This window comes from Eleutherodactylus coqui, chromosome 9 (assembly GCF_035609145.1).
Source record: "Eleutherodactylus coqui strain aEleCoq1 chromosome 9, aEleCoq1.hap1, whole genome shotgun sequence".
NCBI lineage: Eukaryota > Metazoa > Chordata > Amphibia > Anura > Eleutherodactylidae > Eleutherodactylus > Eleutherodactylus coqui.
Window position 1 is genome coordinate 53,259,915 of NC_089845.1, and position 14,215 is coordinate 53,274,129.

The 14,215-nt window shown below is 43.1% G+C and overlaps 1 protein-coding gene across 5 annotated transcripts in view; it reads right to left on the reverse strand.

The window, feature by feature from the left end:
• The window catches only part of KIF13A (kinesin family member 13A), a 180,549-nt gene that overhangs the window by 107,712 nt on the left and 58,622 nt on the right, over window positions 1-14,215 (reverse strand). For all 5 annotated transcript variants that reach the window (XM_066579407.1, XM_066579405.1, XM_066579406.1 and 2 more), the window contains exons 5-6: window positions 3,000-3,092; window positions 935-1,115 (exon numbers count right to left, since the gene is read on the reverse strand). In XM_066579407.1, the coding sequence (XP_066435504.1) occupies window positions 935-1,115; window positions 3,000-3,092 (274 nt within the window). The remainder of the gene's footprint in view (window positions 1-934; window positions 1,116-2,999; window positions 3,093-14,215) is intronic.

The window sequence follows — 14,215 nt, forward strand, 5'->3', positions numbered from 1 at the left end:
CGCGCCCATCGCGCACTGCTAGCTGATCGTTACATTCAGTTCAACCTAAAAATTGGCCTTCAGACTTATCAGCAGATCTCCACCGGTAGTGCTGATAACATTGTTTCCCGTCGGAGAGCAAAGTAACTGAAAGCAAATAAGAGCCCTTGGGCTGTTAACTGCATTCAGCTAAAGGCTTCATTTGCACGCTAAATTGCTATTAAGTAGCTCAGTAGCTACTTAATAGTTTAAACAAAATGATCGCTCAAAGCTGTCACTCAAACTGTTGTTTGAGCGATCTTTGAGCGATCATCACTCCGTGTAAATGGGCCTTTACACATCATGAAAGGCACTATCAGTCCCGAGCAGTATATAGAGGTTTTAGAACAATGCTCCCAGCCAGACGTCATCCCTTTCAGGAAAGGCATGCATATTTCAGCAAAACAATGCTAAACCACATACTGCATCCATCACAACAGCATGACTTTGCAGAAGAGTCCGGATACTGAACTCACTGCTAGCAGTCCAGGCCTTTCACCAATAAAAAATATTTGGCGCATTAAAAATCTGGCAAAGACGACCCAGGACTGCTGAGCAGCTCGAATCCTACAAGAATGGAACAACATTCCTCTCTCAAAACTCCAGCAATTGGTCTCCTCACTTCCAAGATGTTTACAGGCTGCTGTAAAAAGACTGATGCTACATAAAAGGTAGACACAGCCCTGTCCCAATTTTTAGAAGATGTGTGGCTGCCATCAATTTCTAAATCACTCTTTTTTTTTTTTTTAATAAAATGGAAAAAATGTCTCCCTTTCAATTTCTGATACTATGTTCTATTTTTGAATAAAATATGGTTATATGAGCTTTCCCAATCATTGCATTCTTATGTTCACGTTATACAGCGTTCCAACTTTTTTGGAATAGGGGTTGTATATGTAAACCTAAGAGCACTTACCCTTTAGGGTCTAAAAGATCTCGGACCTTCTCATTGTAAATTTCCATATAGGATACTTCCACTTTGAAGGTCTGAGAATCATTTTCTTCATCTGCCGCCCTCAGAAATAAGGCACAGCAGAGCCGTGGAATCAAGCCGGGTTGGTCTGCTGTCCCCATCATAGAGAAAGACTTTCCTGAACCTACAGCAAGGTACAAATTAAACAGATGACAGAAAAGACCAGGACAAAATCTCATCATTTACAAGACTAAAAACAGTTTTCTGCATTTTCTTGTCTTTTTAGGTAGTGATTTGAATCCTTTATTGTTATTTTATAGGCCTAAAGGTGCCCATACACGAGTCTAAAATTGATGAAAATGGAAAATTTCAACCCAAATCATTGTTTCTTGGGTAAAATGTAACACTGAATGATTGTTTTAGCTGACAGATAATAGACTGTCATCTTCTGGAAAGAAGTCATCTACTAGTGAAACTTTCGTCCAGATGTCGGAAGACATCCGGCAGGGTATTCTTACTGTATATTAATGGCTGCTCTGTTGTCGGGGGCCTCTTCAGCATGTCCCATACCGCAGTACTAGCTCTAGCCAGCAGATGGTGCCACTGTATAACGGCAGAAAGAGAAAGGCCCCTAGGAAAATCTGTATCCAAAATTGGATTGCAAGTGGTAATCAACTTCTGTCTACCTTCATGCGGGTGAGCTCGATATCGTGCATTTACCCGCTGGTGCGAGGTGCTTTTTCATGCAAAAACGCCTCACATCCCTTAAGTGAAATCCCGATCCTCCAGTGCCTGTTTCACACATGTTGGAGGATTGGCAAGTGCTTCCCATTGATTTCAATGGGAAACATCACATTGCACGGCATGCAATATATTTGACTATCCCATTGAAAACAATGACGATGCGTTTTAAGGTACGCGGGGAAAAAAAAAAGCATATGCAGCGATTTTTTTTTTTTACCTTACAGCCTCACTGTGATGGAAAAAAACGGGAAAAAAAAACCATGTGTAAGACTCAATTCAAAAGAATGGAATTCATTTTCACGCGAGTTTTGTACATCTGTCAACGCACAAAACCTGCACAAGATGCACGCTCATAAGAATGTAGCGTACAGGTGTTTTTACACGGGACGATCGGTCAGGCAACAGATGACTGACAGGCCGCCCCAGCGATAATTGTTCCTGTGTTCACTGCGATTTCAGTAGTGTTGTCATGCATTTTTGACAATGTTTTGGCTTTGTTTTAAGCCGGCGCTGGATGCACCCATCACAGCCATTCATTGAATGAGCAATCTCTTGCTGGAGGCGGGGTCTTCAAACCCATCACTAGCAAAAGATGCCCTGTCGGCGATGACAAGTGGCCGGCAGCCTGCCTGGGGCTCCGGAGAGCAGCTGGAGACTCCTGAACGGCGCCAGCTAGGTGAGTACTGTTTTTTTTTAGGTCCTGCAGCTAGCGCTTGTGTTTAGCGCTGCCAAAAACGTAGTACCAAGTTGTGCCACGTTTTCAGCAGCGCTGAAACCGCTGCCCATTCATTTCAATTGGCGACACACAACTGAAAACGGCCAATGATAGGACATGCATCGCAGTCCAATGGCAGTGTTGAAGACGCTGCGTTTTGCTGCTTACGTGAACAGCCCCATTAAAATGAATGGGAGAGTTCTACTGCGTTTAGCGAAGCGCTGAAAAGGCAGCGCTAAGCGCTGTACAAAAACGTGAGGGAGGCCTTACAGAGGAACAAGCATGGCTGACTGAACCGACGTGGAGCGGGTCAGGGATCGTTTCGATCCGCCCGCCTCCATTCACACAGTAAGCACGCAGTTGTTCATAAGCGAACGGCTGCCTGTTTACACTAAATAATACTTCATTCAATTTTCTACACGTGAAAACTGGATGACGAACAACAAATGAAGAACTTCTCGTTTGTCATTCATACGCTGCATGCGTTTACACTGAACGATAATCGCTGCATCGCGGGAATCCGAATGATACGTTCCGTGTAAAAGTACCTTATTGTGTATGGCCTTAAATGTCACAAACTTAAACATAAATTTCCATTCACTCTCATACCTGTTTGCCCATATGCAAAAATGCAAGCGTTGTATCCCTGAAAGGCGTTATCAAGAATTCCCTCCCCAAGGCACTTAAAAACCACTTCCTGACCTGCAAAATAACACAGTGAAATGATGAAGTGGACAAATGACTTTTTTCATTACTTACTCTGTTTTGGTGCTTTGAAAGACTCATAGAAAAAAAAAGATAGGGAACAACAGAGCTTTAGTCTACTTGTACATTTGCCAAGTGCAGTCAATCACTGAGTGGCATTACTTCCTCTCCTCTTCCGACAGCTGAGCTGGAAGAGTGACTGGCATACATTATACATCCAGGCGAGCGATGTACGGCTGCAGAGAGCGCTGATAAGACAGTAAACTGATACCCGTCTTTACCAGGTAGCTGAATTTCTGCTATGACCTACAGAATTCATTATCTTCTATTCGGTTTCAATAAATATCAGCTACGCTAGTGGCCAAAATTGTGGAAACCTTTGGGGAAAAAAGTACATCTTTGATGGCTCGTAAGTAACACCATTAATTTTGTAATAATACCATAAAATTACCATATCATCAGAAAAGATAATTTAATGTAGAATGCAAGGCAACAAATTGTGTCGAGTTCTCTGAATTCTATCCAAAAAGTTGTAACTAAATAACCATAAAAAAAAATAAACAGCCTCGAGTTGATATAAACTGGACTTCCGTAAGTGGAGTATACCCAATGAGCATAACTGTTTAGACAGCCAATCAGGTGTTATTGTGTTTTGGCAAGGAGCCAATGAGGTCATAGCATCATTTAGCTCTCAAGGTCATGTATTAGAAGGCTGCTTTCCTCTGGCTGAACAGACCCGTCCTATGATAGAGCCGAACAGCACTGGATGGACCCTACTGACTACAATGGGGTCCGTTCAGTTTCAGCTCAGATGATCGGCATTTTACTGGATTGTGGAGCCATAGGACAGAATCATCTGGAGTGATAAAACCAGAATCTCCCCCTTTGGTGAAGGCATAAAGTACGTAAGCAGAATAAGTGCAGAAGATCTGCATCCCCATTGCCTTACATCTACCGTGAAGCACCCAGTTAGTATTATGATCTGGGGATGTAGGGCAGCAAAAAGGTATGGGAAGAATTTGTGAAAATAATGGGACTATAAATGCCAAAAAATACATAAATGAAAAACTTGAGCCCAAACTGAAGCCTTCAGTACGTGAGGTTTACCAAGATAATGAAGCCTTTATGTTTCAGCAGGACTCAGCTGCATGTCATGTTGATGCTGTGTGCAAAAAGTGGCTTCAGGATAAATCACATTACACTGCTAGAAAGGGTTGGGGAAAGCCCCGATCTTCGCCCCATCAAAGTCAATTAAAAAACTTGCTAGACATAAGCAATAGAGATGAGCGAACGTACTCGGATAAGCACTACTCGTCCGAGTAATGTGCTTTATCCGAGTATCGCTGTGCTCGTCCCTGAAGATTCGGGTGCCGCTGCGGCTGACAGGTGAGTCGCAGCGGGGAGCGGGGCAGAGCGGGCGGGAGAGAAGGAGAGAAAGATCTCCCCTCCGTTCCTCCCCGCTCTCCCCTGCAGCTCCGCAGCGCGTCCCGAATCTTTCAGGACGAGCGGAGAGGTACTCGGATAAAGCACATTACTCGGACGAGTAGTGCTTATCCGAGTACGTTCGCTCATCTCTAATAAGCAACCAATAAATAAAACAGGATTTAGGCTTCCTGCAGACGACTGGGTCGGATCCGGCATGTGGGATCCCGCAGTACGATCCGACCCTGTGCCTGACCGGTGACCTCGCTTACACTGACCAGGTTCTTTTTTCTGTGCACTGTGGGAGAGCCAGCCATCGCGCATGCACAGTACAGAGAAAACCGCACCATCGCTAGGCGATGACACAGATACCGCGACTCTTCTGCAGTGCTCACTGCAGAAAGGCCGTGGGATGGAAAACCGCACAGAATGGAACACGCTGCATTTTTCCTGCCACAAGCGGGAATCTCTGTTTCACATTAGAACACCTTGAACTTTGTTCATTCCATAGGAAGGTGTTGTAAGGCCATAATTAAAGGAAATCTCTCACCCATTTTTAACCCTACAAACTAAGCTTATGGGCTGAAAATAGGTGCCATGCGGATTGCGGGGATGTAAGTTTTATACTTGCATCAGGGGAATGATGTGGAAGGAGTGCGCTGAAAGCCACCGCTGACTGCATTGAGCGGCACTGCTAAGTAGTCGGCCCATTACAAGATTAGAACAGTAGGACTACTAGGCAGCAAGGCTCAATGCATTCAGTAGCGGCTTTAAGCACTCACAACAGGGAAACAATAGGGCAAGCAAGTATAAAACTTGTATCCCAGATGCCACGGGTCACCTACAGTGGATGGAGAAAAATATGGAAACCCCTTAGAAATGCATGGGATTTTAATTGTTAACACTGAGCTGCCATTTTGATCCCTGCTTGGCTGAGAGCTTTGCTGCCAAATTTGTGTTTACTTCACCTCTTGCCCTGCTCTGGGTGGTTGAGAGCCAGCTGGTAATAGCACTCAAACCCCTGACCAGTGGAACCTTGTTGCTCAGGCAGATGGTTACTTCTGTCTAGCATCATCTGTGTCATATTACCTCCACTAAAAATCGGTCTCTACATGTCTTATTGAAATAGGATTTAGAATCCTATGTAACTTAAGGCATGCATTTCATATGCAGTTTCCATATTTTTGTCCACCCCATATACTTTCAGCACATAAGCTTAGCTTCTAGGACTAAAAGTAGGTGACAGAGTCCCTTTAAGACTAAAGGTTTCCCAACTATATACTAACTGACAAACAGAGGTTTTGCATATTTGCTTCTTTCTACGCGTTTCATGGTCCTTGTTTATAGACACTGTTCTACTTATGAACGCGCTGCATTACATTCTACATTAATCTTTCAAATTATATATAATTTTATGATATTACAAACAAAACTGGAGTTACGAGCCATCAAACATCAATAATGCACTTTTTTTTCAAAAGGTTTCCATAATTTTGGCTACTACTGTAATTATTTGCCCTTTAGAACTCATGTGCTGGATGAACAAAAGTGGAATCCATTTCCATCAATAGTCGAGCACATCAGGGTAAAGAAGGGTAGGGCATATTGAATGCTACATGACCAATCTTTTACCATTGGATCCCTATTAGATTTCAACAGGCAAACTCATGTAAGCCTTTCTAAGTTGTTGGTGTGTACAGTACGATACACAAACATGTCTGCCAAAACCACGGGGTCACAAAGTTAATTCATTTCAGGCGATTACCCAGTCCCAGAGAAAACCTCAATTATTAACTGAGAGAGATAAATAAATACGCTGTTATGTAAAGTGCAAAAATACAAAATTGAGCCTCATGCAGACTACTTTATTCTAGCTTCATACAACCTTCCAGTTGTACCAAGCAATAATACCGTGCTCACAGAAGAAGTCTATGAGGCCTATTCAGCTCAGATGTCTAACAAAAAGTACCCTTTTTACTGTCAGATTCTGTATGAAATTAAATAGTGATAACATCCTCTATCCGATGCCATATTACAGAAGTAGTCTCCCATCCAGGCATCATCTAGGCACCATAAGGTGTTACATTTAATATGGAGCCATACGAACTCTGCATGCCTCCAGACAGGCTCTGTGTGCACAGTTTTACCCTATGCATTAGGCCTAAATGAGACTTAAAATTGCTCCAGTCACTCTGTACTTCCCTGACCAGGTCATGTGACTGCTGCAGCCAATCACCGACTACAGAAGGTCACTGCTGTGGCCAGTGATTGGCTGTAGCAGTCACCTGGAAGTACAGAGTGGCTGTGGAGCAATTTTAAGTAATGGGAAAACCCCGTTACTCTCCTATTAAAGCCAGCGCACACTTTTGCATGTAAAATGAACAAGGCAAAAAGTCTTGATTAAAAATCGTTTTAGGTCTAAAACGACTATACAGACTTACAGATGCATTTCCATGGTAACAGACTACAAATAAACCCAGTGTAGTCTGGTCCTACAGTGATACTCTTGCATCTTTTCCCAGTTTCTTCCTATCACACTAATTGCATGTTAGCAACAGCTAGGAGAGAGATGGATAGGAGTATGACTACATGGGGAGTCTACTCCGTATTTGTAGTCTGTTACCATGGAGACACACTAATCTGCATAGGAGCTGCAGACACAAAATAGTTGGAGGTTTTTAAAACTAAGACCTTTTGTAAAATTGTTTCCTTTTTCATTTTAGATTCATTAAGACACTGTATGTGTACACTCCAGAAAGAGCTCTTTTTTTACCAGTTGTAGCAGAAACCAGAGTACAGGAAAGCGGACAAGCAGTATCTAAACTTGCCATAACTCTACCAGACATGTTCAAAGCGGTCATGTTTCAGCAGTGTAAATAGCATAATTGTTATATTCCACATCTCTTCCCATGACCTTCTTTCAAAAGGACACCTATTCATACAGTGACCAAGTAATTAGTGTTTATATTTTTTATGAATTAGCACATGCGGTTCATAATACACAAAGTGGAAAAATAAGTCACAGCTAGATGTAAAAAGTAATATAATATCTATGGATTGGCATCAAACATTTTCATTCATTAACAAAAGGTAATTCATGTCCATAAATTTAAAGGGAACCCGTCAGCAGTTCTAACCATGGAAAACCACCTACATTAACGAACACTCAAGTTTAACGGTTTCCACATCTAGGTTTATAACTAACAAAAGGCAGTAAACCCTGAGAAACAGCTTCCGGCGCATGCCTGAGATTTCCGCCATTCTGTAGATCATGTTGCAGACGTCATCTATGCCATAATGGCAGAGAGGGGTGGGGTTAGGGACAGAACTCCTGGAAGTAGAAACAGCTCAGCCCACCCATTGGACCAATGCATCACAATTAGCATATGGTGCAGGAACTATTCAAAAGCCATTTTCAAGGTATGCTGCATTCATTGGTAATAAACATGAAATTTGGTAATGGTTCAACTTCAGTGTTCTGTTGTTGGAGGTGGTTCTGCATGCTCTGGCTGCTGACCGTTTCCCTTTAATGACAACTTTTGAGCACCAGGAATATAAGCAAAATTAATATGCTAGTCACCTCCAAAAAAGGTCTATGAACAACCAGTACTTTACTTGAATAGATCCTGCAGGTGATGGCATAACTTGAAGCTCCCAGTGTAAAAAAAAAAATCAGCATCAGGGTCCCCATCTACCATGTGCCATTACAATATTGGGGTCTTATGTGGCAGAGGGGTGCTAGGGTTCATTGAACGGCTGTGATTGGTTCATCGAGTGCTGCACTGATTGGCTGAGCCATGGTGCTCGAGAACCAATCAGAGCCAGCGCTTCCTGTAGGCAGAATTTATGAACCCCCTGACCAGGAAGTGGTGGCTGAAGACTACAATCAAGTGCCGGAGCTTCAGGAGGGGAAGTGTGGCGAAGTGGACAGCGCCTGTTAGGTAATGTATTGTTTTTTTATGCAGCTAGAGCTTACTTTAAAGGACAACCAGTAGGATTTCCTCCTGTAAAGGTTGCATCGCACCACACGAAAACCGCTACAAAACATTACGAATCGCGGCATGCTGAATATTGCCGCAATTTGCATTTTCTCGCAATGTAGCAGCCTACAAAACATCACTAATGTGAAAGAACCCAAAGGAAAGCAGGAGCTTCACATACATGCGATTTGTAGCATTGTAGCATTGCGAGAAAAGCGTGTGATTTTGTTGCCTGCGTGAAAGCCGCCTGAGTGTGACACCAACTTTCAAGCATGGAGAAGGGAGCATGGTGGTCTTGGTAGGCTTTTTTTGCTTGTTCCAGAGTTGGCAACTTGCTCAACGTGACGGGCACACTGGACAAACGGCTATCAAAGCATTTTGATACACCATGCAATACTCTCTGCCTACTTGGTGAGGGGTTCATATTACAGCAAGACAATGATCCAAAGCATACTACTATGCTATGTCAGAACTACTTAAGACAACAAGAAGAAGCAGTCTGCACAGCTTCCAGACTTAAACCCCACTGAGCTTGTTTGGGAAGAACTGGACAGAAGAGTAAAAGCAAATCAAACTAGAAGTGCAGCACTTTTGTGGGAACATCTGCAACAATGTTAGGCCCGATGCACATGGGCATATTTGCACTGTGGAATCTGAAGTGGGCGTCTGCTTCCGGATTCCGCAGCAAATACTGCCCATAGACATGCTATGGAAAAATCGCTATTCCGTGTCCATGAGCGGAAATCAATTGGGCTTTTATGTTCATGTAGGGGGGAAAAAAAAAATCAATCACAGCTTGTCCTATTCCAGTGTGGATTTCGCTCAGACGGCTTTCATTGAAGTCAATGTAAGCCGTCTGATCCACGGCCCTTCCGCAATGTCATTACGCAAAAGTCGATGATTCCACGTTGCTGCCTAGCGACGGCGCGCTATTTTCTGTACTGCGCATGTGCACCAGCCAGCACATCCGTAATACAGAAAAGATGACTGCAGGAAGGTACGCAGGGGTCACTGGCTGGGCACAGGGTTGGATTCCACTGCGGGATCCCGCATGCGGAGTCCAACCCGGCTGTGAGCTGCTGGCCTTAGGAAGAAACTTCTGAACAATATACGAATGCAATTGTAGAAAGAATGCTCCTTAAGGGTCCTTGTAGGCACAATGATTTTCGCTTCATTAAAAAAAATAAAAAAAAAAATAAAAAAATGGCTCAAAGCCATCTTTTGAGCAATAATCATTCCGTCTAACTGCACTGAAATTGTGCAGTTTTCACTAAGCCGTCGCTGTTCGCGATCAGTTATCAGGAATTCACGTCGGGATACAGCTGATACTATTGTTTCAGCTGTATCCCGCTCCCTGATGACATGCAGGGTATGAAGAACAGAGCAGTCCAGCTGTATTCTTCATCCCCCGCTCGGAGAGCGCGGCTGTATAACAGCTGGGCGCTCCAAGTAGAGAACAGTAGGGTGCAGAAGACAAGCGGGGATACCCCACTTCTCTTCTGCATCCCCCTCTCAGAGTGCAAGGTGATCGCTCAACGCGTAAGCGATCACCCTGCGTTGTAAAATGAACACAAACGATTATCGCTCGAAAATAATCGTTGTGTCTAAACCAGTCTTCAATTTTGTGAAATAAAGTTAATCCATTATTTTTATTCATTTAAGCTTGTTTATTTGTTCTAGGTTTTATTTCAAAGTCCATTTGAGACAGTAAACTGGATCAATAAATACTGGAAACATTGAGGTGTTCTAAAACTATTGACCGATCGTGTATAGAAATGGAAAGCAGCGGTGTGGGCCTGATTTTATGTACACTGCACTACCCTGAGATACATATCCTGTTTGTATGCTCCATTATACAACCTAGGAACATTTCCAAAATAATGGTCGGGGCCTGTAATAGAGGCACAAGAGTAATAAATACACTGGATAAGGCATAAAACAAGCAGATGTCATTTATTTAGATTTAGCTTATTACAACGCTTTCATCATCAACCAAGATAGAAACTGGAGGATGATTTATTACTAGTACAAGCCCAACAGCCCGACCGCTGCCTGACCAGAAATCCCACACAGACTCCTCATTGGTCTCGGAGATATCACTGCAGCAAAGAAAGCTACAACAGTAAAAAAAAAATTATCTATGTGAAACCGCAAAGATTTGGGAGCTCTAATGAGAAGCAGATAACGCTATAGGAAAGAGAATAATACAGAGGTTTTGTGTAAAGCAAGCCCTAGTATATACACTTTGTAACAAGTTACCCTCAGAGTGCGGCCTGTATCCCATGAACATGATTTACGCAAGCATAAAACGCAGTGAATAGAACCCATTGATTGCAATGGTTTTGTTAAGATAAAACGTATTCTGCACGCACATTACATTCGGAAAAAATAATAAAAATACGCAGCATACTCTATTTTTCTGCGCATGAAAATACCACATATTGAACTAATTAACATAAATGTCCATTTCAATGAATGGGAGCATGCTTGCATATTGTTTTGCGCGTGCAAATGTGCAAGATGTGCGCACGCAAAAAGTACAGTAAAACATGCAGATGAACGTAAACCTACGTGCTCACGTTACTGCGACACCGGCCTAAGGCCACTCTTACCCACACAGTCGGTTTCGAGCGGCGTTTTCAAACGCATTGTATGGCGTTCAGAGTTTACCGCACTCCATCATTGTAATGGGTGATTAGGTGCGTTTAAAAAAAGTGTATTTGCGCTCGCTTGAGTGGTGCGTCTTTGTGGAATGCACTATTCTTTTTTGCGTGCGCTTTAGCGTATTTTACTGTACTTTTTCCACCCGCAAAGCATGTTGATTAGTGTGCAGCAAACGAAGATGCACCCATTAAAATGGCTAATTAGTCACAGAGGTGTTCTTTATCCAGCAGAATGACGCAGTGCTTCACGCATCTCGTTGCAGATTGCATGCATATTTGTGCACCCCCACCACCACCACCTTTCCCCCGATCGACTTCAATCGAGACCTTTCGTTGTCAAATATGCAGGAAAATAGAACGTGCTCTTGTTTTTTTACCCGACCGAAATGGACATGCAAAATATGGAAATGTGAATAAACCCAACGAAATCAATGGTTTCTATCCTCTGCATGAAGCTTGCCTAAATAGTCACGCTGCGGATTTAGAAACAGCACAAATTCCGCAGTGTTCACTGCACGTGTGAAGGCAGCCCGAGGGTATGTTCACACCGCGGAACTCGCCACACAAACCTTGGAAAAACCTATATTCCTTTTGCTGTGACTTTTACAGAGGATCCACTTACGGATTTAGCCCAGTCAATGAGGAAGCTCCACAAGCAGCGTTTGGATGCGTTTCCATGTTGGAATTCCACACGTGGATTTTGCCCATTGCCGGGGCTAAATCCGCATGCTGATGCGCAGCAAAAACATACAGATTTTGCCGTGGTTTTTAGAGGCAGAATTTATGCAGAAAATTTGGTGGCGAATTCCATTGTGTCAACATATCGTAAAGACCCGTTTACACGCAACGATTATCGCTCAAAATGCTTTCAAACAATGGCATATCAGTGATAATCGTTGTATGTAAACACTGCCATTATTCACTCTTCCGCTGGACCATGATTTTAACCCCTTCGCGCAAAATGACGTACCAGTACGTCATGGCAGGCTGGTACTTCGTGACGTACCGGTACGTCATCGGGATAGCGCAAGATCATGACTGACCCCACGCTATCCCGCAGCGGTAGCCGGCTGTAAGTCACAGCCGGCGTCCCGCTGTTAACCCCTTCCCTGCCGCGATCTAAGTAGATCGCGGCAGGGAAAGTGTTCACAGAGGGATCGCGCTCCCTCTGTGTCTCCGGCCGGCTCTCGCGATGTCATCGCGAGAGCCCGGCCTGTCACCATGGCAACAGGACGCCAGACACTGGCGTCCTGTATTGCCTATGCCTATGATCGCTGTATAAGCGATAAGGCATGGCAGAGCAGTAGCTCTGCCATGCCTTATCACAGCGATCATAGGCACAGTGCTGCAAGTCCCTCAGAGGGACTCAAATAGTGAAAAAAAAAGAAAAGAAAAATGTAAAAAAAAGAAAATGTTAAAAAAAATGTAAAAAAACCCCTTTTTTATGCTTTTTCTAATATTAGCATAAAAAAAGGTAAACAAATATTAAAACCCCACATATTGGATATTGACGCGTCCGTAACGACGTGTACAAAAAGTTGAACACACTTTTTATTTTGTGCAGCAAAAGCGTTAAAAAAAAAAAAGCTAAAAAACAGAGGCAAAATGCTAATTTTTAGCATTTTGCCTCACAAAAAATGCAATAAAAGTGATCAAAAAAGCCGTACATTCCCCAAAATGGTACCAACAAAAACTACAGCTCGTCTCGCACAGCTCCGTACATAGAAAAATAAAAAAGTTACAGGACTTTGAATGCAGCTATAGAGAAAAAAAATAAAGATTTCCAAAAAAAAAGGCTTTTTATTGCAAAAAAGTGTAAAAACCTAAAAAAAATATAAGAATTTTGGTATCGTTGTAACTGTACCGGCCCGCAGAAAAAATTTTGTGCTTCATTTATGCTGCATGATTAACGCTGTAAAAAAAAAAAAAAAAAAATCTATGGCAGAATTGTTGCGTTTTCTCTCCCTGTTATCATAAAAAAAATTATAAAAGTTTTACGATATAGTCTATGTACCCAAAAGTGGCACCGATAAAAACTACAGCTCGCCACGCAAAAAACAAGCCCTTATACGGCCGCGTCAACGGAAAAGTAAAAAAGTTATGGCTTTTGAAAAATGGAGATGGAAAAATACCAAAAATTACTTGGTCCTCGACGCCAAAATAGGCCATGTCATTAAGGGGTTAAGGGCTCGTGTCCACGGGCGTAGCGATATCCCGCGGCAGATCTCTGCCGCCGGGGAGCAGGGAAGAGCTGGCGGCTCTCCGTGCTAAGCCTATCTGACAGACAGGCTCACCACGGAGAATCACAGCAAATCGCGGCATGACACGATTTATATCCCGCGAGCAGAGCATCGTTATGATGCTCTGCTCGTGGACAGCGCTTTCCATAGTAGTCTATGGAAAGTGTTCACTGCGTTCCCCGCGGCCGGATTATTGCCACAGGAAACACGGTGAAGGTAAAAAAAAAAAAAAAAGAAAAAAAAAAAAATCGCCCATGGACAGGCAGCCTAAGGGGAGCTTAAAATCCATAGTTGAGCCAGAGAGAGATGACAGAGACCGCACGCTGTGTTCTTCACAGAAGCAGCTGATTACATTGCGTTGATTACATTGACAGCCACTGTGAGAACAAAGGAGCTGTGTGCAGAGCTCAGTTCACCTGCTGTGTTCCGCAAACAGCTACAGGAGACTCATTTACATGCAAATGAAGCTAATAAAGTGCTGATGGGCATTAGTGTCCATTAGCACTTTATGCAAAATGATCGCTAGAACTGTCAATTTTTTGATCATTTGAAAGATTTTATTTGCATGTAAATGGACTTTTATGCGCAAAGACAATCTTTCAAATGATAGGTTTTGAGCGATTGTTTTGAATATGTTGCTAACAGACACTAATGTCCATTAGCAGCTTATCGCCTTTATTTACATGTAAATTAGCCTCCCAGACCTGAATGCAGAGAACAGCAGGTGGTCTGTTTCCTGCTTTCAGCTCCTTTGTTCTGCAGTGAGGCTGCAAGCTGAATACAATGTAATCAGAGCTCCCGTGGAGAACACAGCA